General features: G+C 42.7%; 1 protein-coding gene across 2 annotated transcripts in view; it reads left to right on the forward strand.

Annotated features, from left to right (window-relative positions):
• LOC124555297 (probable galactose-1-phosphate uridylyltransferase) overlaps positions 1-24,983 on the forward strand; it is a 192,083-nt gene that overhangs the window by 126,402 nt on the left and 40,698 nt on the right. For both annotated transcript variants that reach the window (XM_047129168.1, XM_047129169.1), the window contains one exon: positions 11,704-11,932. In XM_047129168.1, the coding sequence (XP_046985124.1) occupies positions 11,704-11,932 (229 nt within the window). The remainder of the gene's footprint in view (positions 1-11,703; positions 11,933-24,983) is intronic.

Genomic DNA, 24,983 nt, shown 5'->3' on the forward strand with positions numbered 1-24,983 from the left:
AAAGCACAGTTTATTGAGCGTGTTATTAATTTATGTACTGTGTAATTGAGCTACAGAAAATCTAGATACTTTGGCTCAATGAGAGAACTTCAAGGACTCTTTGAGACAATCTGTACTACAATTGTTAATTGAGATACATCACAAATTAAGACTGATGATTGTTCACGACCTGTAAAAATCTTGATTATTCTGTAACTCCAACAGAGACAGACATATAGAATATATTAAATGAAAAATAATGTGTGATTAGAGTTCCATATCAGTACAGCTGATAGTTCCAGTGCTACAGCAATAATTGTGCCAAATATTTGTGCACTTGTATAATTTTTGAAGACACCGTCATAAAGGAAGAGCCTCTGGAAAAAATGGTCTAAGTCACATTTTGTTCATTTTTGCAGGAGAGGAAATTTAAGCTTTCAAGATGACAAAAATATACTTAAAATATTCCACTCGAATGTAACAAATATAATTGATGCCAAATTTGATTGTAAAGGAATTGCATTGGAAAAAATAGTAATTTGAATTATGTGATAAAAAATATGAAACATGCATAGAATGTACCTCTTTATCACAAAAAGAACGTGGTAAATCGATCACTTTTTGGTAGGCTTTCACCCCTTTTTTGTGTTGTTTAACTTCGGAAGGTTCTTTTTGTTGGTCTTGGATTGTGGTTTGCTATGTGGTAGATTGGAAGAGAAATTGTACGTGTCTTAATCACAAAACAGTTTGCATATTTTTTGTAAGATACTGGCAGGAGCTCTAGAAATATAGTGTTAGATTTATTATTTGCAAAACAGTCTTGTTTTACCATACATAAAGTATTGTATTACAAAACACTTATCATTACATGCCTGATGAAGTCATAAGAATTCGTCAGGCCTCTGTGGTTGATACTCAGGCTGAAAATCTGTGTGTGGACTACTAGAACATCCAAATCTGCTGGTGTTTGGGATTTTATTCATATAATTGTGCAAAAAATTTAATAACTTCGTTCACTCGTTTATTCCCTACAACTTCAATTTAAGTATAAAATATTCCATCGCTGTTGGACATTTGATGAATGATGAAACTGTAAAATTATAATTGACACTTTTATTAAACATAACTAGTGCTGCTATTTGGCAAGGGTAGGTTTTTTAGTCCATGCATAATAACTTGGTGTTCCATGACAGTTTGTCCCAGCAGATCGCCCAAGAGATAAGAAAATGAGAAACGTGTGTTTTTTACCATTTATATGTAACTTTTCTTGTGTTTCACTTGACAACTGTATAGTGTGGTTTGAAAAGCAGAATCAGCAAGTTACTAGTTTACACTAGCATCTTTAGGCTTCACTTTCATGTGCAAATAATTGTTCCAGTTGGTCCCCAAAGTCAACAATTGTGCATTTGTCAGAAAATGTCGAAATGGGGAAAATTTCCACAGGTACACAAAATGGGCCTGATTGCTGTTGCAGAAGCAATGAAAAAAGCATGCCAAATTTAAAAGAATGAAAAATCCCCAAGATTGACAAAGTTTTGCAGAAGTTGGAAATATAGTGTGTATTTCAATGCGAGATGCTTTTAATAATTTCCTCAATGAAACTCTGCCTTGGAATCTGGCAAAAAACCCAAAGAGATTATGGTCATACGTAAAGCACTCCAGTGGTAAGATGGAATCAGTACCTTTACTGTGCAATAACAACAATGCCACTAAAGCAGACTTATTAAACATGGTTTTCCAAAACTCGTTCACCAAATAAGATGCAGTATATACACTCCTGGAAATGGAAAAAAGAACACATTGACACCGGTGTGTCAGACCCACCATACTTGCTCCGGACACTGCGAGAGGGCTGTACAAGCAATGATCACACGCACGGCACAGCGGACACACCAGGAACCGCGGTGTTGGCCGTCGAATGGCGCTAGCTGCGCAGCATTTGTGCACCACCGCCGTCAGTGTCAGCCAGTTTGCCGTGGCATACGGAGCTCCATCGCAGTCTTTAACACTGGTAGCATGCCGCGACAGCGTGGACGTGAACCGCATGTGCAGTTGACGGACTTTGAGCGAGGGCGTATAGTGGGCATGCGGGAGGCCGGGTGGACGTACCGCCGAATTGCTCAACACGTGGGGCGTGAGGTCTCCACAGTACATCGATGTTGTCGCCAGTGGTCGGCGGAAGGTGCACGTGCCCGTCGACCTGGGACCGGACCGCAGCGACGCACGGATGCACGCCAAGACCGTAGGATCCTACGCAGTGCCGTAGGGGACCGCACCGCCACTTCCCAGCAAATTAGGGACACTGTTGCTCCTGGGGTATCGGCGAGGACCATTCGCAACCGTCTCCATGAAGCTGGGCTACGGTCCCGCACACCGTTAGGCCGTCTTCCGCTCACGCCCCAACATCGTGCAGCCCACCTCCAGTGGTGTCGTGACAGGCGTGAATGGAGGACGTGTCGTCTTCAGCGATGAGAGTCGCTTCTGCCTTGGTGCCAATGATGGTCGTATGCGTGTTTGGCGCCGTGCAGGTGAGCGCCACAATCAGGACTGCATACGACCGAGGCACACAGGGCCAACATCCGGCATCATGGTGTGGGGAGCGATCTCCTACACTGGCCGTACACCACTGGTGATCGTCGAGGGGACACTGAATAGTGCACGGTACATCCAAACCGTCATCGAACCCATCGTTCTACCATTCCTAGACCGGCAAGGGAACTTGCTGTTCCAACAGGACAATGCACGTCCGCATGTATCCCGTGCCACCCAACGTGCTCTAGAAGGAGTAAGTCAACTACCCTGGCTAGCAAGATCTCCGGATCTGTCCCCCATTGAGCATGTTTGGGACTGGATGAAGCGTCGTCTCACACGGTCTGCACGTCCAGCACGAACGCTGGTCCAACTGAGGCGCCAGGTGGAAATGGCATGGTAAGCCGTTCCACAGGACTACATCCAGCATCTCTACGATCGTCTCCATGGGAGAATAGTAGCCTGCATTGCTGCGAAAGGTGGATATACACTGTACTAGTGCCGACATTGTGCATGCTCTGTTGCCTGTGTCTATGTGCCTTTGGTTCTGTCAGTGTGATCATGTGATGTATCTGACCCCAGGAATGTGTCAATAAAGTTTCCCCTTCCTGGGACAATGAATTCACGGTGTTCTTATTTCAATTTCCAGGAGTGTATTAAACATGGTTTTCCAAAACTCCTTCACCAAAGAAGACGCAGTAAATGTTCCTGAATTCCAGTCGAGGACAACTGCAAAGATGAGAAACATAGAAGTATATATCCTCAGTGTAGCAAAGCAGCTTAAATCATTTAATAAAGGCAAGGCCTCCAGTCCAGATTGTATACCAACCAGGTCCCTTTCAGATTATGCTGATACAATAGCTCCATATTTAGGAATTACATACGACCACTCACTCACAGAAAAATCCGTACCTGAAGACTGGAAAATTGCTCAAGTCACACCAATACCTAAAAAGGGAAATAGGAGTAATCCGGTGAGTTACAGGCCCATATCACTAACATTGATTTACAGTAGTGTTTTGGAACATATACAGTATTAGAACATTATGATTACCTCGAAGAAAACGATTTATTGACACATAGTCAGCACAGATTCAGAAAACATCGTTCTTGTGGAACACAACTAGCTCTATATACTCTTGAAATAATGAGTGCTATCAACAGGGGTTGTCAAATTGATTCCATATTTTTAGATTTCCAGAAGGATTTTGACACCGTTCCTCACAAGCGTCTTCTAACCAAACTGCGTGCCTATGGAATATCGCCTCAGTTGTGCGACTGGATTCATGATTTCCTGTCGGAATTCGTGGTAATAGATGGAAAGTCATCGAGTAAAACAGAAGTAATATCTGGTGTTCCCCAAGGAAGTGTTGTAGGCCCTCTGTTGTTCCCGATCTGTATTAACGACACAGGAGACAATCTGAGTAGCAGTCTTAGATTTTTTGCAGATGATGCTGTAATTTACCATCTTGTAAAGTCATCAAATGACCAAAATGAATTGCAGAATAATTAGGTAAGATATCTATATGGTGCAAAAAGTGGCAGTTGACTCTGAATAAAAAAAAGTGTGAAGTTATTCACATGAGTACTAAAAGAAACCCGCTACATTTCAGTTATGCTATAAGTCGCACAAATCTGAAGGCTGTAAATTCAACTAAATACCTCAGGATTACAATTACAAATAACTGAAACTGGAACGATCACATTGATAATGTTGTGGGTAGAGCAAACCAAAGACTGTGATTCACTGGCAGAACACTTAGAAGGTGCAACAGGTACACTAAAGAGACTGCTTACACCACACTTGTCCACCCTCTTCTTGAGTATTGCTGTGCGGTGAGGGATCCGCATCAGGTGGGATTGACAAATGACATCAAAAAAGTGCGGAGAAGGGCAGCTCATTTTGTATTATCGTGAAATAGGGAGATAGTACCAGAGACACGATATGTGAATTGGGGTGGCAATCATTAAAACAAAGGCATTTTTCGTTGTGACAGTATGTTCTCGTGAAGTTTCAATGACCAGTTTTCTCCTCTGATTGCGAAAACATTCTGTTGGCACCCAACTACATAGGGAGAAATGATCATCACGATAAAATGACAGAAATCGGGGCTCGCACAGAAAAGTTTAAGTGTTTGTTCGAGAGTGGAATGGTAGAGAGACAGCTTGAAGGTGATTCATTGAACCCTCTGCCGGGCACTTTATTGTGAATAGCAGAGTAACCACGTAGATGTAGATATTGACTTGAGTATTTGGTCAAGAAGTATCCAAAAAAAGAAGAAGAGGATGAGGAGGAGTAGGAGTAGGAGTAGGAGTAGGAGTAGGAGGAGGAGGTGGTAACACTGCATAATAACCACCTTTCATTTTTTGGGATACGTTCCACATCTTTTCCTTTTGATATTTTCCTTGACTCTTGGCCTCACATAAGTCAGCTCAAGGACAGTGCCTGTAGAGGCAGCATGCTTCGCTAATGTGCCAGCTTCCTCATTATAGGGGGTGCCAGTGTGAGAATGCACCCACAGCAAATGTATACTGTGAACATATACCAAAACCATTTCCAATATGCAACAATTGGTTAGGGACTTAAAGGAAGAATCAGAGGACTTAAAAAAAGTACACTATTTACCAGGTACCTCAGTAGTGTAGCTTCAGTAATGGAACTCTTTTCAGGTTACCGTTCTAATCCTTCTTTTGTGAAGAAGAATATGTTTTGTACAAGTATTTCTAAGCATTATGTTCAAATTTAAGAGATATGTCCGCTCGATATTGTGTTGGGTAACTTGGCTATAATATAAAAATGTGTCGTCGTAACTGCCGTCTGCTTCACATCTGCTGTGCAGCAAGCTACGTTATTTTAGGTATTAACTGTATTTTTCTTACTTGTCACTACTTCTTCCATGTGTTTTTGCTTTTAAGAAGCTTTAATTTTCGAGTACTAGTAATAGTGTTCCACAGATTTCGTGTTTGTTTGGAATACAGTCAGAGAGAGTCCCCTTAGTCAGCTGTAGTGCCAGTAGTGCTAGCGTTTTTTTTTTCAGTACAGTCCAGAGACAGGTAGTGCTATTTTCATTGTTTTCTACAAGAAGTGTCTAGTAACCACGGTTTAGTCAACTATCAGCTGCCTTTAGTGGATTAGCAGTCTAGTTAAAAGGTGATTAACTCTCTGCAGTAAATTGATTTCTTAGGATGGATAGGATGTGTGACTGCTGTGTACGGATGCAGGAGGAGATGGCCACTGTTCGTGAACAGCTCTACGTGTTGATGGCCGTGGTCAGCCGTCTTCAGGCTGCTTCCTCGTAGTGTAGCGGCAGTGGGGAGTCTGGTGTGTCGCATGGTACACCCCAGGTTTTACATGCTTCGCCCACGGTCACTGCTGTCGAGACATCTTCGCGGGTACCGGGCGCGGTTGGGCCACCCTCTCCCCAAGGGGAGTGGCGGGTTCAGCGGCGTTTGCAGCGCACGAGGCGGAGGGTCAATGTGGAGGCTGGCCGTGTGGCATCACCCGCTCAGCCTGTGAGTGGACATATGGCCGCTTCTTCGGCAAGGTCCGAGCAGGCACACGGGGGGGGGGGGGGGGGGGGGGGTTTATTAGTGATTGGGAGCTCCAACATGAGGCGGTTGATGGAGCCCCTTAGGGAGATAGCGGAAAGGTCGGGGAAGAAGGCCAGTGTTCACTCTGTCTGCTTGCTGGAGGGTCTCATCCGAGATGTGGAGGAGGCCCTGCCAGCAGCGATAGAGAGCACTGGGTGCACCCAACTGCAAATTGTTGCTCATGTCGGCACCAATGACTCCTGCCGTCTGGGTTCAGAGGTCATCCTCAGTTCATACAGGCGGTTGGCGGAGTTGGTGAAGGCGGAAAGCCTCGCTCGTGTGGTGGCATCTGAGCTAACTATCTGTAGTATTGTTCCCAGAACCGATCGCGGTCCTCTGGTTTGGAGCCAAGTGGAAGGCTTAAACCAGAGGCTCAGACAATTCTGCGGAGATCTGGGGTGCAAATTTCTCGACCTCTGCTATCGGGTGGAGAAATGTAGGGTCCCCCTGAATAGGTCTGGCGTGCACTTTACGCAGGAAGCAGCTACGAGGGTAGCAGAGTACGTGTGTAGTGCACATGTGGGTTTTTTAGGTTAGAGAATTCCCTCCCTAGGCCCGACAAGATGCCTCCTGAGACGCGACAAGGTAGTAGTAGGCAACAATATTAATGTGCTAATAGTAAACTGCAGGAGCGTCTATAGAAAGGTCCCAGAACTGCTCTCATTAATAAACGGTCACAACGCCCACATAGTACTAGGGACAGAAAGTTGGCTGAAACCAGATGTCAACAGTAATGAAATTCTAACCTCAAATTGGAATGTATACTGCAGAGACAGGCTGGACAGTGAAGGGGGAAGCATGCTTATAGCGATAAAAAGTACAATAGTATCGAAGGAAATTGACGGAGATCCGAAATGTGAAATAATTTGGGTGAAGGTCACGGTTAAAGAAGGCTCAAACATGGTAATTGGATGTCTCTATGGGCCCCCTGGCTCAGCAGCTGTTGTGGCAGAGCACCTGAAGGAAAATTTGGAAAATATTTCGAGTAGATTTCCCGACCATGTTATAGTTCTGGGTGGAGATTTTAATTTGCCGGATATAGACTGGGAGAGACAAACGTTTATAACAGGTGGCAGGGACAAAGAATCCAGTGAAATCTTTTTAAGTGCATTATCTGAAAACTACCTTGAGCAGTTAAACAGAGAACCGACTCGTGGCGATAACGTATTAGACCTTTTGGTGACAAACAGACTCGAACTATTTGAAACAGTTAACGCAGGACAGGGAATAAGCAATCATAAAGAGGTTACTGCATCGATGATTTCAGCCGCAAATAGAAGTATTAAAAAAGGTTGGAAGTTTTTCTGTTTAGCAAAAGTGACAAAAAGCAGATTTCAGAGTACTTGATGTCTCAACACAAAAGTTTTGTCTCAAGTACAGATAGTGTTGAGGATCAGTGGACAAAGTTCAAAACCATCATACAATATGCATTAGATGAGTATGTGCCAAGCAAGATCATAAGAGATGGAAAAGAGCCACTGTGATACAACAACTGAGTTAGAAAACTGCTGCGGAAGCAAAGGGAACTTCACAGCAAACATAAACATCCAAAGCCTTGCAGACAAACAAAAATTACACGAAGTGAAATGTAACGTGAGGAGGGCTATGCGAGAGGTGTTCAATGAATTCGAAAGTAAAGTTCTATGCACTGACTTGGCAGAAAATCCTAAGAAATTTTGTGTCTTATGTCAAAGCGGTAGGTGGATCAAAACAGAATGTCCAGACACTCTGTGACCAAAATGGTACTGAAACAGAGGACGACAGACCAAAGACCGAAATACTAAATGTCTTTTTCCAAAGCTGTTTCACAGAGGAAGACTGCACTGTAGTTCCTTCTCTAGATTGTCGCACAGATGACAAAATGGTAGATATCGAAATAGACGACAGAGGGATAGAGAAACAATTAAAATTGCTCAAAAGAGGAAAGGCTGCTGGACCTGATGGGATACCAGTTCGATTTTGCACAGAGTATACGAAGGAACTTGCCCCCCTTCTTGCAGCGGTGTACCATAGGTCTCTAGAACAGTGTAGTGTTCCAAAGGATTGGAAAAGGCCACATGTCATCCCCGTTTTTAAGAAGGGACGTCGAACAGATGTGCAGAACTATAGACCTATATCTCTAACGTCGATCAGTTGTAGAATTTCGGAACGCGTATTATGTTAGAGTATAATGACTTTTCTGGAGACTAGAAATCTACTGTGTAGGAATCAGCATGGGTTTCGAAAAAGACGATCGTGTGAAACCCAGCTCGCGCTATTCGTCCACGAGACTCAGAGGGCCATAGACACGGGTTCACAGGTGGATGCCGTGTTTCTTGACTTCTGCAAGGCGTTCGATACAGTTCCCCACAGTTGTTTAGTGAACAAAGTAAGAGCATATGGACTATCAGACCAATTGTGTGATTGGATTGAAGAGTTCCTAGATAACAGAACGCAGCATGTCATTCTCAATGGAGAGAAGTCTTCTGAAGTAAGAGTGATATCAGGTGTGCTGCAGGGGAGTGTCGTAGGGCTGTTGCTATTCACAATATACATAAATGACCTTGTGGATAACATCGGAAGTTTACTGAGGCTTTTTGCGGATGTTGCTGTGGTATATTGAGAGGTTGTAACAATGGAAAATTGTACTGAAATGCAGAAGGATCTGCAACGAATTGACGCATGGTGCAGGGAATGGCAATTGAATCTCTATGTAGACAAGTGTAATGTGCTGCGAATACATAGAGAGAAAGATCCTTTATCATTTAGCTACAATATATCAGGTCAGCAACTGGAAGCAGTTATTTCCATAAATTATCTGAGATTAGGCATTAGGAGTGATTTAAAATTGAATGATCATCTAAAGTTGATTGTCCGTAAAGCAGATGTCAGACTGAGATTCATTGGAAGAATCCTAAGGAAATGCAATCCGAAAACAAAGGAAGTAGGTTACAGTACGCTTGTTTGCCCACTGCTTGAATATTGCTCACCAGTGTGGGATCCGTACCAGATGGGGTTGATTGAAGAGATAGAGAAGATCCAACGGAGAGCAGCGCGCTTCGTTACAGGATCATTAGATAGAGAATATCCAACGGAGACCAGCGCGCTTCGTTACAGGATCATTTAGTTATCGTGAAAGCGTTACGAAGATGATAGATAAACTCTAGTGGAAGACTTTGCAGGAGAGACACTCAGTAGCTCAGTACGGGCTTTTGTTGAAGTTTCGAGAACATACCTTCACCGAGGAATCAAGCAGTATATTGCTCCCTCCTATGTATATCTTGCGAGAGATGAGGATAAAACCAGAGAGATTAGAGCCCACACAGAGGCATACCGACAATCTTTCTTTCCACGAACAATACGAGACTGGAACAGAAGGGAGAACCGATAGAGGTACTCAAGGTACCCTCCGCCACACACCATCAGGTGGCTTGCAGAGTATGGATGTAGATGTAGATGTAGAATTTTACAAAGGGTTATTTCAAGTGTTTTCATTGTGCAGTCATTGATTTTTTCCATGTTTTTCTCAAATAAGACAAAAACACATACTTACAGGCTTTACCCCATTTATGAGGGTGAAATGCTGCAATTTTTGTTTTAGCTAAATTATAAACTTCTCTGTAATTAATAATCACACAGAGCAGGAATTTGGATAGATTATAGGTAACTACTCAACCTATGACTTCAGTTCAAAATCATGGAAAAATCTAGTTCTCACTGACCACAGTATTAGAAAAACTGAAAACTGTGGGCCTGTACCCCCACCTATCCTACTGATTTATTTTCCACTACCTTTTTGCTTTCTTGCTTTGCATTTTGCTTTCTTAAATAAAATGTAACAGCCCTTAGTTTGTGAACCTGTTTCTTCATACTAAGCACTTTACAGATTAATGTAGTTTCTAACTTTTATTTTTCAGAGATATCTTGTAAGAGCTTTACATTTGAACCTTTTAATTCTCCTTGAAATTTGTGATAGATAGAGGAGGTATTTGTAAACGGGTACACAAATGATATGTTGAATTTACTGTTAAATATTTTCCGGTGTGTGTTTCATGCAACAGGGAGTTCAGGGTATATTTATTTATTTAAACCATGACATTTTTTAATTGATAGTTCTTCTGGAAGGTAAATTCTGTTTCTTTTGCTTGTCATATTGACTCTTTATTCCCTTAAGTGCATCTATGTGATTTCTAATATCTGCCTCCGTTTCTTTGGATAGTTTTCAAGGACGGTTAGCATGCATGCCTCTTGCGAATACCTGATGAAACTGCAATTGTCCGGTCATAACTGTGGGTTCTTTGATTAATTTGGGAGATGGCTGATTGGAACTAAAACATACAAAACATTGGTTCACCTTATTAAGAGAATGATAAAACGACTTCCTTAACTTGATACAATTTTTTTTGCTGCGGCAGTGTGTCGAATATTTACAACTGTCTTCGAACAGTAAAGCATCATTTGATGCACACAATTACAAACTCCTGTCTTAAAGTACATGTTGAACATTTTAAAAAATGCAGTTTCATCTGAAGCTTGAATAGTGCTGGTGTTAACTGTATGATGTTGACTGCTTCATTGGAGGTCATGAACTGTGGTGAGCAAGTCTGTGCTAATCTCTATATTAACCTCTGTGTGATAGCGCTACAGTGGTGAGATGAAGGGTGTGTCTTCAGGAGCGCCTCCCATTCATTGTTGCGGATGGCAGCGAGACATCGATGCGCATAGCCGACTTCCGTGTGACACCACGATATTTGGACGATACCACTCCTCTTTTGTTTTTGGGAGATATTACAGTACTCTTCATATATGCTTATACAGTCTGCAGTCTGTGATTTGTTGTACTATGTAAAGCAATGAAGGCCTTTTATCAAACTCATAATATCATTTCTTTTCATTCTTACAGTGTATGGGAAAGATCAATCTCTGGCATTCAAATTGTCATTCTTAGACCTTCTACCAGCAATTAATGTCACAGAAATTAAGCTGGGTAAATTATTCATCCAAGTTCTTGATAAGCTGTTCTTCTTTGTCTTGTTTGATTGTTTGAAACACTCAAAGAATGAGCATTTGCAGTCACTTCCCAACTAGTGAAACGTTGCTGTAAGGTCACTACAAACATTACTAATTCTGCTACAACTTTTTTTCTTTTTATCTGATAAAGAGGTGGCTTCTCACCTTCATCTTCTGGTAATCCATACATTTTAAAGATCCTAAGAGGACCACGCAACTATCAGACTTCAAATTAAAATGTATAACTATAAGAAAACAAAACAGAGTAAGAAATTCAACCGATCACATTTTTAGTCACAAGCCAACTTGTCTAACAGGCGTAATGTAAACAGTGGAAGCAAATGCATGACTTGCCCGATTCTTTCCATGAGAAGAGTGACTTAAAACATTTACTCATTCAAATGACTTTGCAAGAAACTGCAAATTTCATGAAACAAAAAAATACAGTGATTCACTTTTATTTTACACACGTACCTCTTTTACTTATCTGCTCTGTAATACAGTAAATGCTACCTTTCTTGTGTAGTGACATTCAGCTGATAAGTTAACAAGCAACTATTATTGTTGCACTCTAGATGTGAGTGCTCTAACTTAAATTTCTCGTATTTTCTACAGGTGGATAGTACAAATGAATGAACTTGGAGAAAAGTATGCATGGGTCCAGGTTTTTGAAAATAAGGGTTCTATTATGGGTTGTTCAAATCCACACCCTCATTGTCAGATTTGGGCATCGTCCTTTTTACCAAATGAGGCAAGGATAAAAGATACGCACCAAAGAAAATACTACGAAAAATTTGGGTACCCAATGTTACTGGATTACCTCAAAAAGGAACTTCAAAAGCAGGTTGGTGCTTGTGCATATTAAGATTGCAGGTATCAGAAATGTTGATTTTGTGAGTTGTAAGTTTACCATTAATTCTGAATTTTTTTAGAAGCTAAGAATATTATCACGGAGTTTTTTAATTTGAGCAAAAGTAAACGTCTGATTAATGGACACTGATAATGTTGGCCCTCATTTTTCAACTTTATAAAAGTTCAGACACAACCTCCTTATCTTGTTCCAAACAACAAAAGATCAGATGAGCAAAGCAGCCCCCTATGACAAGTTCTGAAATGTTCACAAATGTATTTATGTGCTGGCTGATGTAATACATGGACCCACTTGGTTCCACTGTGTTAGTGCTGGACTAGTTGCAACAGAATAAAGTTTTATTTAATAGGAACTTTTGATGGTGTATATGAAACTGTCTTTCATACAACATTAGTTTATAAAGTAATTTGCTTTGTTTCCTTATTTTGTAACCGGACGTGTTGTCTTCCATGAATGATTTTTTTCAAAATTATTGTTTCAAACTACTCTCCAACCAGTAAGTAGTAAGCATTTTATTGTACAGTCTGAGCAGTAAAACTTACAGTAAAGGATATCTAACATTGGTGATTCAAAAAGCTTCCAATTTTTTTGCAAAAAACATGGATTCTTACTTCAAGAGCTGACTACATCATCAGTAAGTTATTAAAGGTATATGGCAAATAGATCCACTTACAGAAACATTTAACTAGAAGCGTAGACAAGGAAAATTGAAAAAAGAGATGGTTTTGTTGAAATGATGGACCATTTATTTGTCATAGGTTATTGAAATGCTTTGTAAGAGATGGAAAAAAGCGAATAAGAATTTCCTAAAGCTTCAATGCAAAAAAAAGTACACCCAGTCTCTGTCGTTCGTGTGGATAAAAAACTAAAATGTGAGGAAGAAAGATTACCAAGGTACTTAAGAAAAAAGTTGAATGTCATTTTCCCCACTCATCAGGTTGGTGCATCAAAAGCAGTGATGTTGGTGATGACAGTAGAGCTTGTCAGTCATTGTTCAGTAAAGATCAGTAACAGCATTAACTGCAGCAGCAGTGATAGTTTGAGCAATTCAAGATACTTCGTACATCTTTACTGTAATTTGCTAAAGTTGTTTTTAGATGCAAGATCAGTTATAGAAATGGATTTTCCGTTTTATTGGTTGCTGCAGAAGCTTTTGATAATGATACTCAAAACCAGATGGCAAATTGTGCTTTTAAGAGCCCCAGAAAAAAAAGAAAAATAGAGAAGCAAGACTTGGAACTGATTAACAATATTAGCATCAAGGACTGCCAAGACTTAGTGTTGCAATGGGATGGGAAACTTCTCCCAGCATGCAGAGGTTGGAAAGGTTGATAGAATAGCAACAATAATAACTTTTCAAGGCAAGGAGCAATTGCTGGGAGACCCTGAAATCCCAGCATCTTTGGAAATGACCAAGCCATGGCTGCTTAGCAGTGGATAAGTGAGATATAACTGACAAAATTTGGACACTTTGTTTTCATTTGGTGAAGAGTAACATATGTCAATGAAATATTGGTGGGGCTAATCCATAAAACTTGCTTAATTGTGACCTGTTGTACCATCTGAGTCCTCACATTTTTAAGTTTTGAGTAGCTGTTTCAGTTCACTGATAGTCCTGCTTCTTATGTAGACATATGACTCGACAAGAAGTTTTACATGACTGCTAGCAATTAAGTACCTTATGCCGTAGCATTAACTGTGTAAGAACTTACTGTTTTGATTATAATACATTCTGCCAGATTATTGTCACTTAGATTAAAACTTGTTAGAGAAATATAATAAATAATAATGATGATGATGATGATGATGATGATAATAATAAACATCTTAAGTGATTGTGTTGTCATTTTTCAAATATTTAAAAGCTGTGGATGTTATAACGTCAAGTTTAACACATATATTTCACAACGACACAACACATATAAGTCACAGAGTAAGTTGATAAGCAAGACATGTGTACACGTTAGCATTCGAATGAGCACTGAGGCCCAGTCTAGCGACCACTGCTCGGCTGGCCACTTAGGTGGCACAGCTGCTGCATGGCTGGCAGACATCGCCGCACATAGAGGACACGCGTAATTGTGCGGCGGCGCTTTGAATAATCGGCGAGTCACAACACTTTTCCCCCCTTTGAAATTGTTGCACTGGTCCTGATGGAGGTGTCCTGGAGATGGCTAACATCCATAGGCGTTGTTTGACTCGCCGCAAAGTCTCGAGGAGGAGGCTTCCCGTACGGACGGAAGTATCCCCGATGATAACGGGTCGAGATGACAGGAGACGTAGGGGTCGAATCTGCTGGGCCCCCATGCACCAATCTGCCCGTTGCGGCAAGTCCAGTTGATATGACAGGAGGCATGGGCGATGTGTCGGCGTCCGTTGGAGGAGGAGGCGAGTAGATTTGCTCTGACAGGGGATGGTCATTTGGTTCCTGCATGGGCACATCTCCTGGTGGCGTCCGTTCTTGTGCTGGCATCGCGATGACGGTGAGAGGGCTGCATTGTGTGTATTGAGAGATGCCAAGATCCCGAGCATCAGGTAGAGCCGAAGGTGTTGTAGCGGCATTCGGAACGGGCCTTGCCGGCACACGAGGCCGAAGCTGGTCCGAATGACGCACTGCAACACCCATGGGGGTGCAACAGTAAGACGCCAGAAACTGGAGAAGCGCATCATCAGCAGCAGAAGAAGTCAGAAGTTTCCGCATCTGAGTCTTAAATTTGCGGACCAGTCGTTCAGCCTCACCGTTTGATTGTGGATGGAACGGTGGGGCCGTGACATGCATAACACCGTGACGAGCACAAAAATCCGCAAATTCGGAAGAGGCAAATTGCGGACCATTATCAGTAACCAGAGTAGAGGAGAGGCCTTCCAAAGAAAAAATGCGGGCGAGAGCACTGGTCGTTGCCGCGGTGGTAGGCGACGTGCAACGGACAATGAAAGGAAAGTTAGAGTAGGCGTCAATTACGAGGAGCCAATAAGTACCTAAAAAGGGTCCCGCAAAGTCAGCATGAATGCGCTCCCAGGACTTCTCAGGTGAAGGCCACGGTGACAAAGATGACTTCAGGGCAGCGGCCTATGACGCACAAGAGCCGCAGGCAGCGCCCATGTGTACTATTTCAGAGTCGATGCCAGGCCAGTACACATGACGGCGCACCAGAGATTTTGTGCGAGACACACCCCAGTGCCCTTGGTGAAGGAGGCGCAAGACCGAATCACACAAAGACGCAGGTACCACAACACGCGGCGAAGCATTGTCAGTGGAAAGGAGGATAACACCATCCCTAGCCGTGAGGCGGTAGAGCAAAGCTTAGTAGTTCCGCAATGGATCAGAAGTCTTAGCGGACGGGCGATCTGGCCAACCCTTCTGAATGCAGCGTAAAACCCGGGAGAGGGTAGGGTCAGAACCCGTAGCAGCCGCCTGCCTGTCCCCAGTGATGGGGAACCTGTCCACAACCCGCTGCTCGGCAACATCCAGGTGGAAACACAAAAGTTCGTCCCTATCGAATGCCAGATCAGGACCCATGGGAAGGCGAGACATAGCATCAGCATTTGCATGTTGAGCTGTTGGCCGGAAATGAATCTCATAATTGAAACGAGACATGTAAAGAGCCCAATGCTGGAGGTGGTGTGCAGCCTTGTCGGGAAGTGACGTTGATGGATGAAACAATTGGTTTGTGATCCGTAACAAGATGAAATTTTGAGCCATAGAGAAAAACACCAAACTTATGAAGAGCATAAATAATGGCCAAAGCTTCTTTTTCAATTTGAGAATACTTTTGTTGGGCATCCGTGAGCGTTTTGGAGGCATAAGCAATGGGTTGTTCCGAACCTTAAGAAAAACGGTGTGCAAGGACTGCACCGACCCCGTATTGAGAGGCGTCTGTGGCAAGAACAAGATGTTGGCCAGGTCGATAAGTAGCCAGGCACGGGGCCTGTTTCAGCATAGTCTTCAATTTCTGGAAAGCCGCATCGCATGATGCGGACCAGTGAAAAGGCACGTTTTTATGTAACAGGCGATGCAACGGCTGAGCCACCGAAGCCACAGACGGTAAAAACTTGTGATAGTATGCTATTTTCCCCAAGAGGGCCTGCAGTTCCTTAACAGATGTAAGGCGAGGAAGGGCATTGATTGCAGCGACAGTTTGCTGAAGCGGACGAATACCATCCCGAGAGAGTTGAAACCCCAAGTACGTGATACATGCCTGAAAAAATTGTGATTTCTGAAGATTACACTTAAGACTGGCAGTCTGTAAGACATGAAAAAGTGTGCGGAGATTTTGAAGATGTTCTTCAGTGGTGGAGCCAGTGACAACAATGTCGTCCATGTAATTGATACACCCAGGGACAGGGAGCAATAATTGTTCCAAGAATCGCTGAAAGAGAGCAGGGGTGCTAGCAACCCCGAATGGAAAGCGTTGGTATTGATAGAGGCCGAAAGGCGTGTTAAGGACCAGAAACTGCCGGGAAGCAGTGTCGAGAGGAAGTTGATGATAAGCTTCTGACAGGTCAATTTTAGAAAAATACTGGCCTCCAGCAAGTTTAGTGAACCGTTCTTCAGGACGGGGCATAGGGTAAGTGTCGATGAGGCATTGAGCATTTACAGTGGCTTTGAAATCGCCACAGAGACGAATATCACCACTTGGCTTATCAACGACAACGACAGGAGAGGACCACTCACTGGAAGTGACAGGAAGCAAGGCCTCTGAAGTAGTGAGACGATCCAACTCCCATTTTACCCGATCACGAAGGGCCACAGGAATGGGCCGAGCCTGAAAAAACTTAGGCCGAGCAGTGGGTTTGAGCGTGATATGAGCTTCAAAGTCGTTTGCACGGCGTAACCCAGGAGAAAAAAAGGGACAAAAACGTCGTCGACAAGGAATCCAGTTGAGCATAAGGAATAGCATCAGAGACAATATTGACAGAGTCATCTATGGAGAACCCAAAAACGCGAAAGGCATCGAAACCAAAAAGATTCTCTGCGTTACTCTGGTCGACCACAAATATGGGGACAGTGCGAACGACGGATTTGTAAGATACCTCAGCATTAAACTGTCCCAAGAGAGAAATCTTCTGTTTATTGTACGTCCATAATTGCTGAGTGACAGGTGACAGGAGTGGAGAACCCAACTGAAGATACGTCTGAGAATTAATTATAGTGGCAGCAGAACCGGTATCCACCTGCATGCGAACATCTCGACCAAGGTTTTGGACAGTGAGGAATATCTTCCCTGAAAGGGAAGAAGTGCAATTCACAGACAACACAGAATCAGAATCAGCGTCATGTTCATGAACATCATGTATGCGGTCGGATTTGCAAACGGAAGACACATGACCTTTCTTTTTGCAATTGTGACACACAGCCCAACGTTGGGGACAATCCTCGCATGAATGTTTCGTAAAACACCGCGGACATGAAGGAAGTTGCCGGGGGTTTTGCTGCAGTTTCTTAGCGGGTTGTTTACGGTTAGGCCGAGGCTGCGTGTGGGAGCGCACTGCGGCCTCGTTGGCCGGCGGGGACGCGCCGCACGCGTCGTCAACAGCGCACAGAGGTTGTATTTCCCCGACATCATCCCACGCCTCTATTTGCGCCCCAGCGGCGCGAGAAATTTCAAAAGACTGCGCAATGGAGAGAACTTCATCTAGAGTCGTATTTGCCAACTGAAGGGCACGTTGCTGAACTTCTTTGTCGGGCACCGACCGGATAATAGCATCCCATACCATGGAATCGGCATAGGATTCTTTGTGAACGTCAGTAACAAGTTGACACTTTCGACTGAGGCCGTGAAGTTCAGCAGCCCAAGCGCGATAGGATTGATGTGGCTGTTTTTGACAACGATAAAAGGCAACACGAGAGGCTACCACATGCGTTTGCTTTTGAAAATAGGCAGACAGAAGTGAGCACATTTCAGCAAAGGACAAAGACGAAGGATCCTTCAAAGGAGCCAATTGCGACAACAACCAATACATTTGAGGTGAAATCCAGGAAAGGAACAGAGACTTACATGGTTGTTCATCTGTGACATGAAATGCCAAGAAGTGCTATCGAAGACGTTTTTCATAATCAGACCAGTCTTCCGCCGTCTCGTCGTAAGGAGAAAAAGGAGGCATAGCCAACGACGAGAAACGCCCCGCATTTGACACCACGACAAAATCGCGAATCGCCACTGTTAGAAGCGTTTGCTGTTCAAGGAGATTTTGCAATAGTTGCTCGACAGTAGCCATGGAAACCTGTGGGTCAATGGTGAAAAGGAAAAATCCACTACCTCGTCGCCAATTGTTATAACGTCAAGTTTAACACACATATTTCAGAACGACACAACACATATAAGTCACAGAGTAAGTTGACAAGCAAGACATGTGTACACATTAGCATTCGAATGAGCACTGAGTCCCAGTCTAGCGGCTGCTGCTCGGCTGGCCGCTTAGGTGGCGCAGCTGCTGCATGGCTGGCAGACAGCGCCGCACGTAGAGGATGCGCATAATTGCGTGGCGGCGCTTTGAATGATCGGCGAGTCACAACAGTGGAGTACTGTGTGCTTCAGTGGAAAATATGGATGGAATATACAATGGAAGTCCACTTTCACACTTTTCAAGGAACTTAGATTGATGTAAATTGTGGGCAAATGCAAATGATGGGAATTTACTTATTAAGCATATACTTTATAAATCATCAGTAAGCCATTTTACTAACTGTATTGGCCTGTAATATGAAACACTTGGTTTTACGTAAGTTTGATATTTCACGAACACATTGGTGGTGTCAACTATTCTACTATAAAAATCAGGACTGCAGTTCATTTAATGTACTTCTGATGAGTTTTTTCTAAGCTGTTTCCTTCTTCATAAATATATTCAAAAGTTTTGATGACATCTGCAACAGAAATATATTTCTTTACGATATTCGCTGCTGTATTTAGTAAAACCTTAGCAGAAGTCCAAAAGTAAGTATGTTGCGTACATATACATGACACTTAACTGCAGACAGGAGGTGTCTATGTATTACCTCAAATCATAATACTTGCTACACCGTATGCTAGAAAATATTCTTTAAGAAAAATATGCAATATATAGGGCAGCAATTGGCAAGGTGTGATGTTCATTGATTACATAAGATTGTGGAACCAACTAAACTAGGAAACTTCCTGGCAGATTAAAACTGTGTGCCCGACCGAGACTCGAACTCGGGACCTTTGCCTTTCGCGGGCAAGTGCTCTACCAACTGAGCTACCGAAGCACGACTCACGCCCGGTACTCACAGCTTTACTTCTGCCAGTACCTCGTCTCCTACCTTCCAAACTTGCTGTGAGTACCGGGCGTGAGTCGTGCTTCGGTAGCTCAGTTGGTAGAGCACTTGCCCGCGAAAGGCAAAGGTCCCGAGTTCGAGTCTCGGTCGGGCACACAGTTTTAATCTGCCAGGAAGTTTCATATCAGCGCACACTCCGCTGCAGAGTGAAAATCTCATTCTGGAAACTAAACTAGGGTTCGATAAACATTATGATGTGACATGTATGAAGATTCTTGGTAGCCTAATGAAATGTAATTCTTTAGGACATGATATAGAGTGGAATGTGCAGTTAAATTTTAGTTGTGCTCTTGGGTCTCTAACTGACAAACACTTAAGAAATCTGGACCAAGACCCATGAAAAGCGTGTGACAAACATGATAGTAAAAATTGGTATTTCTTTCTTAACTCACAGCAATTTAAGCTGTGCTGTTAGCTCCAAAACTAACCACAATCTCGGAAAACGTACACTGCTTGCTAATGTATCTCTTATAACCCTGCATCAGTCATCTCATTGAGACATTGCCACTGACATGTTGATGTGTCGGCTCCTACTATAATGCCACTACAACAGTATGTAGTACATCGTTAAAATGACACTCATTATTACAAGGAATCATAAATCTTCTACTCTGCTTCTGATACAATGCAAGTATAATACTGTCCTGGTTGAGAACTGAATCCACAACACAATATTCCCCCGGGAGTAAACACTGTCCAGTGTGATTGGTCTGACACTGACATGACTAGCACCGCTTGACTTCGGCGGCTATTATACATGTAGACTGCTGAATAACTTCCAATCGGCAACTCCAAATGGAAGTTCCCACTGAAGAACTGAAATGCAGCTGACTCACAGAGCTGTGAGGAGTTAAATAGCTGTGTGGACAGATACACACTGACTCTGCACTACTGACTGACATTTGAGTGATATTGCGCTTGCACTTCATTGGCTTGTCAAGTGGCATGATACCACAATTCTGTCTGATTGATTGTACATGATAGACACACACAAAGTAGTGACATCTGTTGAAGACTGCCGAACTGCTGCCTTACTGGTTACACCTTGACATGTAGGCCATCCAGCCACCACCCATGACTGAAGGGCAGACTAGACCAGCAGTTGTGCCTTGGGTCACAGTGGTCTCCATACAATTCATAGTTATTACATTTTTTATTACATAATTTTCCAACAAATCCCAAGCAGTTTATAGATTTTCTGCAAGGGGTGCTACATTTGTGATGGTCAGAAACTAGTTTGTACATTATCTGGAAGAAACGCTAATGTACCGCACTAAGATATGAAAATTTGTTGCTCAAATAGTGAAATGCTTCCCCAGTTTTGTCAATGGCCTTAACGAAGTTTTGCATTAGGCCCAATTTTACATGAAGAGCAGGGAGCACTAAGTTCTTGTAGTCAACAAGTGCTTCGTGCATAACATTGTGAGATCCTGGTTCAGGTGATTCACGCTTAGGCCCATCTTTCTTTTTATAACGAAGTGCTATTCCAGAGGTACAGGAAGCGACAGAATTTGGTGTAGCCATGTTGTAGCTCAAGTAATATGCCTACGAGATTCATATCCCCGGAAAGCTGCCATTTAAACTTGTCATAGTTCAACTGCAGTAACAAATGTTTAATGTTATCATATGTTTTTTTCATGTAAGGTGCATACCCAGTCAGAATCGATGGTGACACTTTGGTCTCATGCAGTAGCCCACACCTGAGATGTGGTTTGGAGAAGTTGATGAACAACCTCCACAGATCACTTTTGTATTCAGTGCCAAGTTCTTTTCATAAAATGTAAACTTTCATTGCCAGAAATGTCACGATTAATAAAATGTTCCGGGCTATTATACCGTGGTCAAATGGACTTCACATTAAAACCCAACATTTCGTCCCCATCTGCAGACGACGTTTTCAAGGGCAATTGTAGCTTCTGTGAATGTCCGATTCACATCCTGGTTCACTACCGACTGCAGCAAAATTCTGCTTCCGCGTGCTTCTGCACAATGGCATGATGTCACATGTTTTGAATACCCAAGCACAATTGGCTAGTGCTGACTGCCATCATCTGCTGTTGTTTTATCACCCCATGGTGGAAGACATCATCTTCAGCACCATAATCTAGATCTCATTCAGTTTCACAGCCTCCTCCTCCTGGGGTGTTTCTACAATCTATATGGTATCTGCTTGTGGCTGTCAGTACTTGAGTCCTGCCAAAATGAATGTGGTGGTCTCCTGGCTGCAAAGCATTTTCCACAACAGCTGATCTATCAGTCTTCCATCTTCTGCAGTTGCCCTTGTGCTCTTCTAGTTGTTTTTTGACTATTCTTTTAGTAGTACTCATGTATAACCCCTACAGCTACATGAAACCGTATAAATTCCTGCTTTTTCCAGCAACTGCCAAGTTCTTGCTACCATCATTACAACCGTATGTGGGTCAGTTGGATTCATATATGAATAATTTGGCACATTTTAATCAGTAAATTAAAAGGCTTAGTGGTCAATCCGGAGGACATGTTAGTTAGTTTTGAGGTGGTATCGCTATCCACTATGGTTCCAAACAGTGAGGTATTGCAACGGCTGAATCAGATTTTTCCTCTCAATATTGCAGAGCGTTTTAAATATTGCCTCACAACCATGTATTTCAAATAGAATGATGAGTTCTGTGAACACATGGGTGGTATAGCTATGGGGAGCCCCATAAGCCCAGTTGGACTGAATTTATTTGTGGGAAAATTCGAGGAGCATGCATTGGAAAATGTGAACAAGAAATCGACTATTTGGTTCCAGTACATGGATTATACATTTGTTTTGTGCAAGCATGGCAGAGAGAAACTAGGTTGTTTTCGCAATATCTCAGTGGGATCAATCTGAAAATTCTGTTTACTATGAAGGAAGAGGAGGCGGAAGATTAAATTTTATTGGTGGGCAAGTTCTCAAGAAAGAAGATGGTAGGTTGGGCCATATAGTTTACTGATAACCCACACAAATAATGGGAAATCCGTTCCACCATGGCATAATAGCTCAAAAAATTTTGTTAATTGTGAAAGTTTTTTTCACTTTCAAAAAAATCGAAGGAATGGGATATGGTGGTTTCGGAATGCAGTCACATTTGCTATCTTACCAAGACAATTTCACTGTTGCAATCTTGATGCCAACAGCTCACCTATACCTTTCAGCAATTCCAGATCTCTCACTATTATTTTCTAGTTTGTTGTACAGTCATTGTTACACACACAATCAGGATCTTTCGAAGAACAGGGTTTTGGAAGGTGATGGTGCAGCACTACTTTCCTGCTGCCCTCATCACTGTCACTATCAGGTGGGATAGGAACAGGCTGTGTGTCTCTGTGAGGCATGTGTTACATGGCTGATGGTACGTTAGCATATGCCAGGGAAGACTTTTTCTTCTTGGAAATACCATGTGTTCATGGAGTTGTCATACAAAAATAACAATCATTCACTGGTGATGGTTCTCAGCAGATCATGGGCATAGCAAAGCCCATGGAAGATTTTTTATGATTCAACCATGAATGAAGTCGTGAGACACAAGATATGCGATATATATGAGGAACCCAGGGCTTGACCATGTCCTCGATGTCACAGCCAAAGTACAGTATTTATGCCTCCCTAATACACTGAAGTACCAAAGAAACTGGTATAGGCATGAGTATTCAAACACAGAGATATGTAAATGGGCAGAATACAGCACTGCAGTCAGCAGTGCCTATATAAGACAACAAATGTGTGGCACAGTTGTTAGATCAGTTACTGCTGCTACAATGGCAGGTTATAAAGATTTAATTGATTTTGAACCTAGTGTTATAGTCAGGCGATGAGACACAACATCTCCAAGGTAGCAATGAAGTGGAAATTTTCCCATACTGCCATTTCATGAGTGTACTGTCAGTATCAGGAATCTGGTAAAACATCAAATTTCTGACATCACTGTGGCTGGAAAAACACCCTGCAAGAACAGGACCAAATTATTGCAGATTTCAATGCTCGTCCGTCAACAAGTGTCAGCTTGCAAACCACTCAACAAAACATCATTGATATGGGCTTTCGGAGCACCCTTGATGACTGCACAATGCAAAGCTGTAAGTTTGCCTCACCTGGGCCTGTCATCACTGACATTGGACTGTTGACGACATGAAACATATTGCCTGGTCGGACAAGTCTCATTTCAGACTGTACGGGTATGGAGACAACCTCATGAATCCATGGATCCTTTGTGTCAGCAGAGAACTGTTCAAGCTGGTGGAGGCTCTGTAATGGTGTGGGGCATGTGCAGTTGGAGTGATATGGGATCTCTGATATGTCTAGATAAGACTGACAGGTGACACGTATGTAAGCATCCTGTCTGGTCACCTGCATCCATTCATGTCCATTGTGCATTCCTACGGACTTGGGCAATTTCAGCAGGACAATGAAACACCCCACATGTCTGGAATTGCTACAGAGTCGCTCCAGGAACACTCTTCTGAGTTTAAACACTTCTGCTGGGCACCAGACTTCCCAGACATGAACCGTATTGAACACATCTGGGATGCCTTGCAAAGTGCTGTTCAGAAGAGATCTCTACCCCCTCATACTCTTACGGATTTATGGACAGCCTTGCAGGATTCATGGTATCAGTTCCCTCTTGCACTAGTTGAGTCCATGCCACATTGTGTTGCTGCACTTCTGCGTGCTCGTGGGGCCCTACACGATATAAGGCAGATGTACCAGTTTCTTTGACTCTTATAGTGTATATGGCGTTATTGATCTCCTTTGCAATTTCAGTATAGCCCATCTGCAAATGTCGCAGAAATTGTGAGCACTGCTTATGCATTTTTGTGAGCTATATTGAATCACAGAAATTACAGTGACTACACAAACTAACTGCACTTCAGTAACTCATTCTTCCAGCACACAAACAGAATGTATCTTTTAACTATGGGTTAAATGAAACATGTTCCACTCCTCCCTTCCTCTGCCCCTTCCCCTTCCCCATCCTCTTATTACTATGAGCCCATATAGGCTTCAAAATCCCACTGAAGGTAGACAGAGTGATGAAGTTTCAGGCAACAATAGTTGTGTGTATTTTGTCACAAATACACACAGCTATTGTTGCCTGAAACTTCATCACTCTGTCTACCATCAGTGGGATTTTGAAGCCTATATGGGAAGGGACTGACAATGAACACTAATGAAATATAATTACAGGGTGTTTGGGAAGAAAAGGTCAATGTTGTACACGGTAATGGTATAAGTAATTCTGAACAAAAACTGTTATATGAACATAGGTCCACAAATGCTTCATTAGGGAGGTATGGGTATTGAAAGGAACTTTAATTCTGCAAAACTGATGTGCACAACTTGAACATATACGCAATACAACTGGACCGTAAAGTGATTTTCTTGAAAACAATGTCACAGAGAATTACAGTTATGTTACACATTCTTACATAATGTTTATTTACTTTGCATTTAGTACATAACGCAATACAACATGCATCTTACATGAATTCAGTTGAAAAAGATGTACCACGTCTTTTACAAATGGCTTTAATGCTTATCATACAGATGTTGTACAGTTCACAGAAGAGGTTCGAATATACCACCATGAATGTCAATTTAGTTTTGCGCTCTTGCCCTAAAATGTTGTGTTGCTTGTTCAGTTGCCTGTGGTTGGTTCCTAAGCAATTCAGCAGCATCCATGATGTGACGAAGCAGGCTCATCTCATGTGTTTACCTTC

The sequence above is a fragment of the Schistocerca americana genome, chromosome X (genome assembly GCF_021461395.2).
Source record: "Schistocerca americana isolate TAMUIC-IGC-003095 chromosome X, iqSchAmer2.1, whole genome shotgun sequence".
Classification (NCBI taxonomy): Eukaryota; Metazoa; Arthropoda; class Insecta; order Orthoptera; family Acrididae; genus Schistocerca; species Schistocerca americana.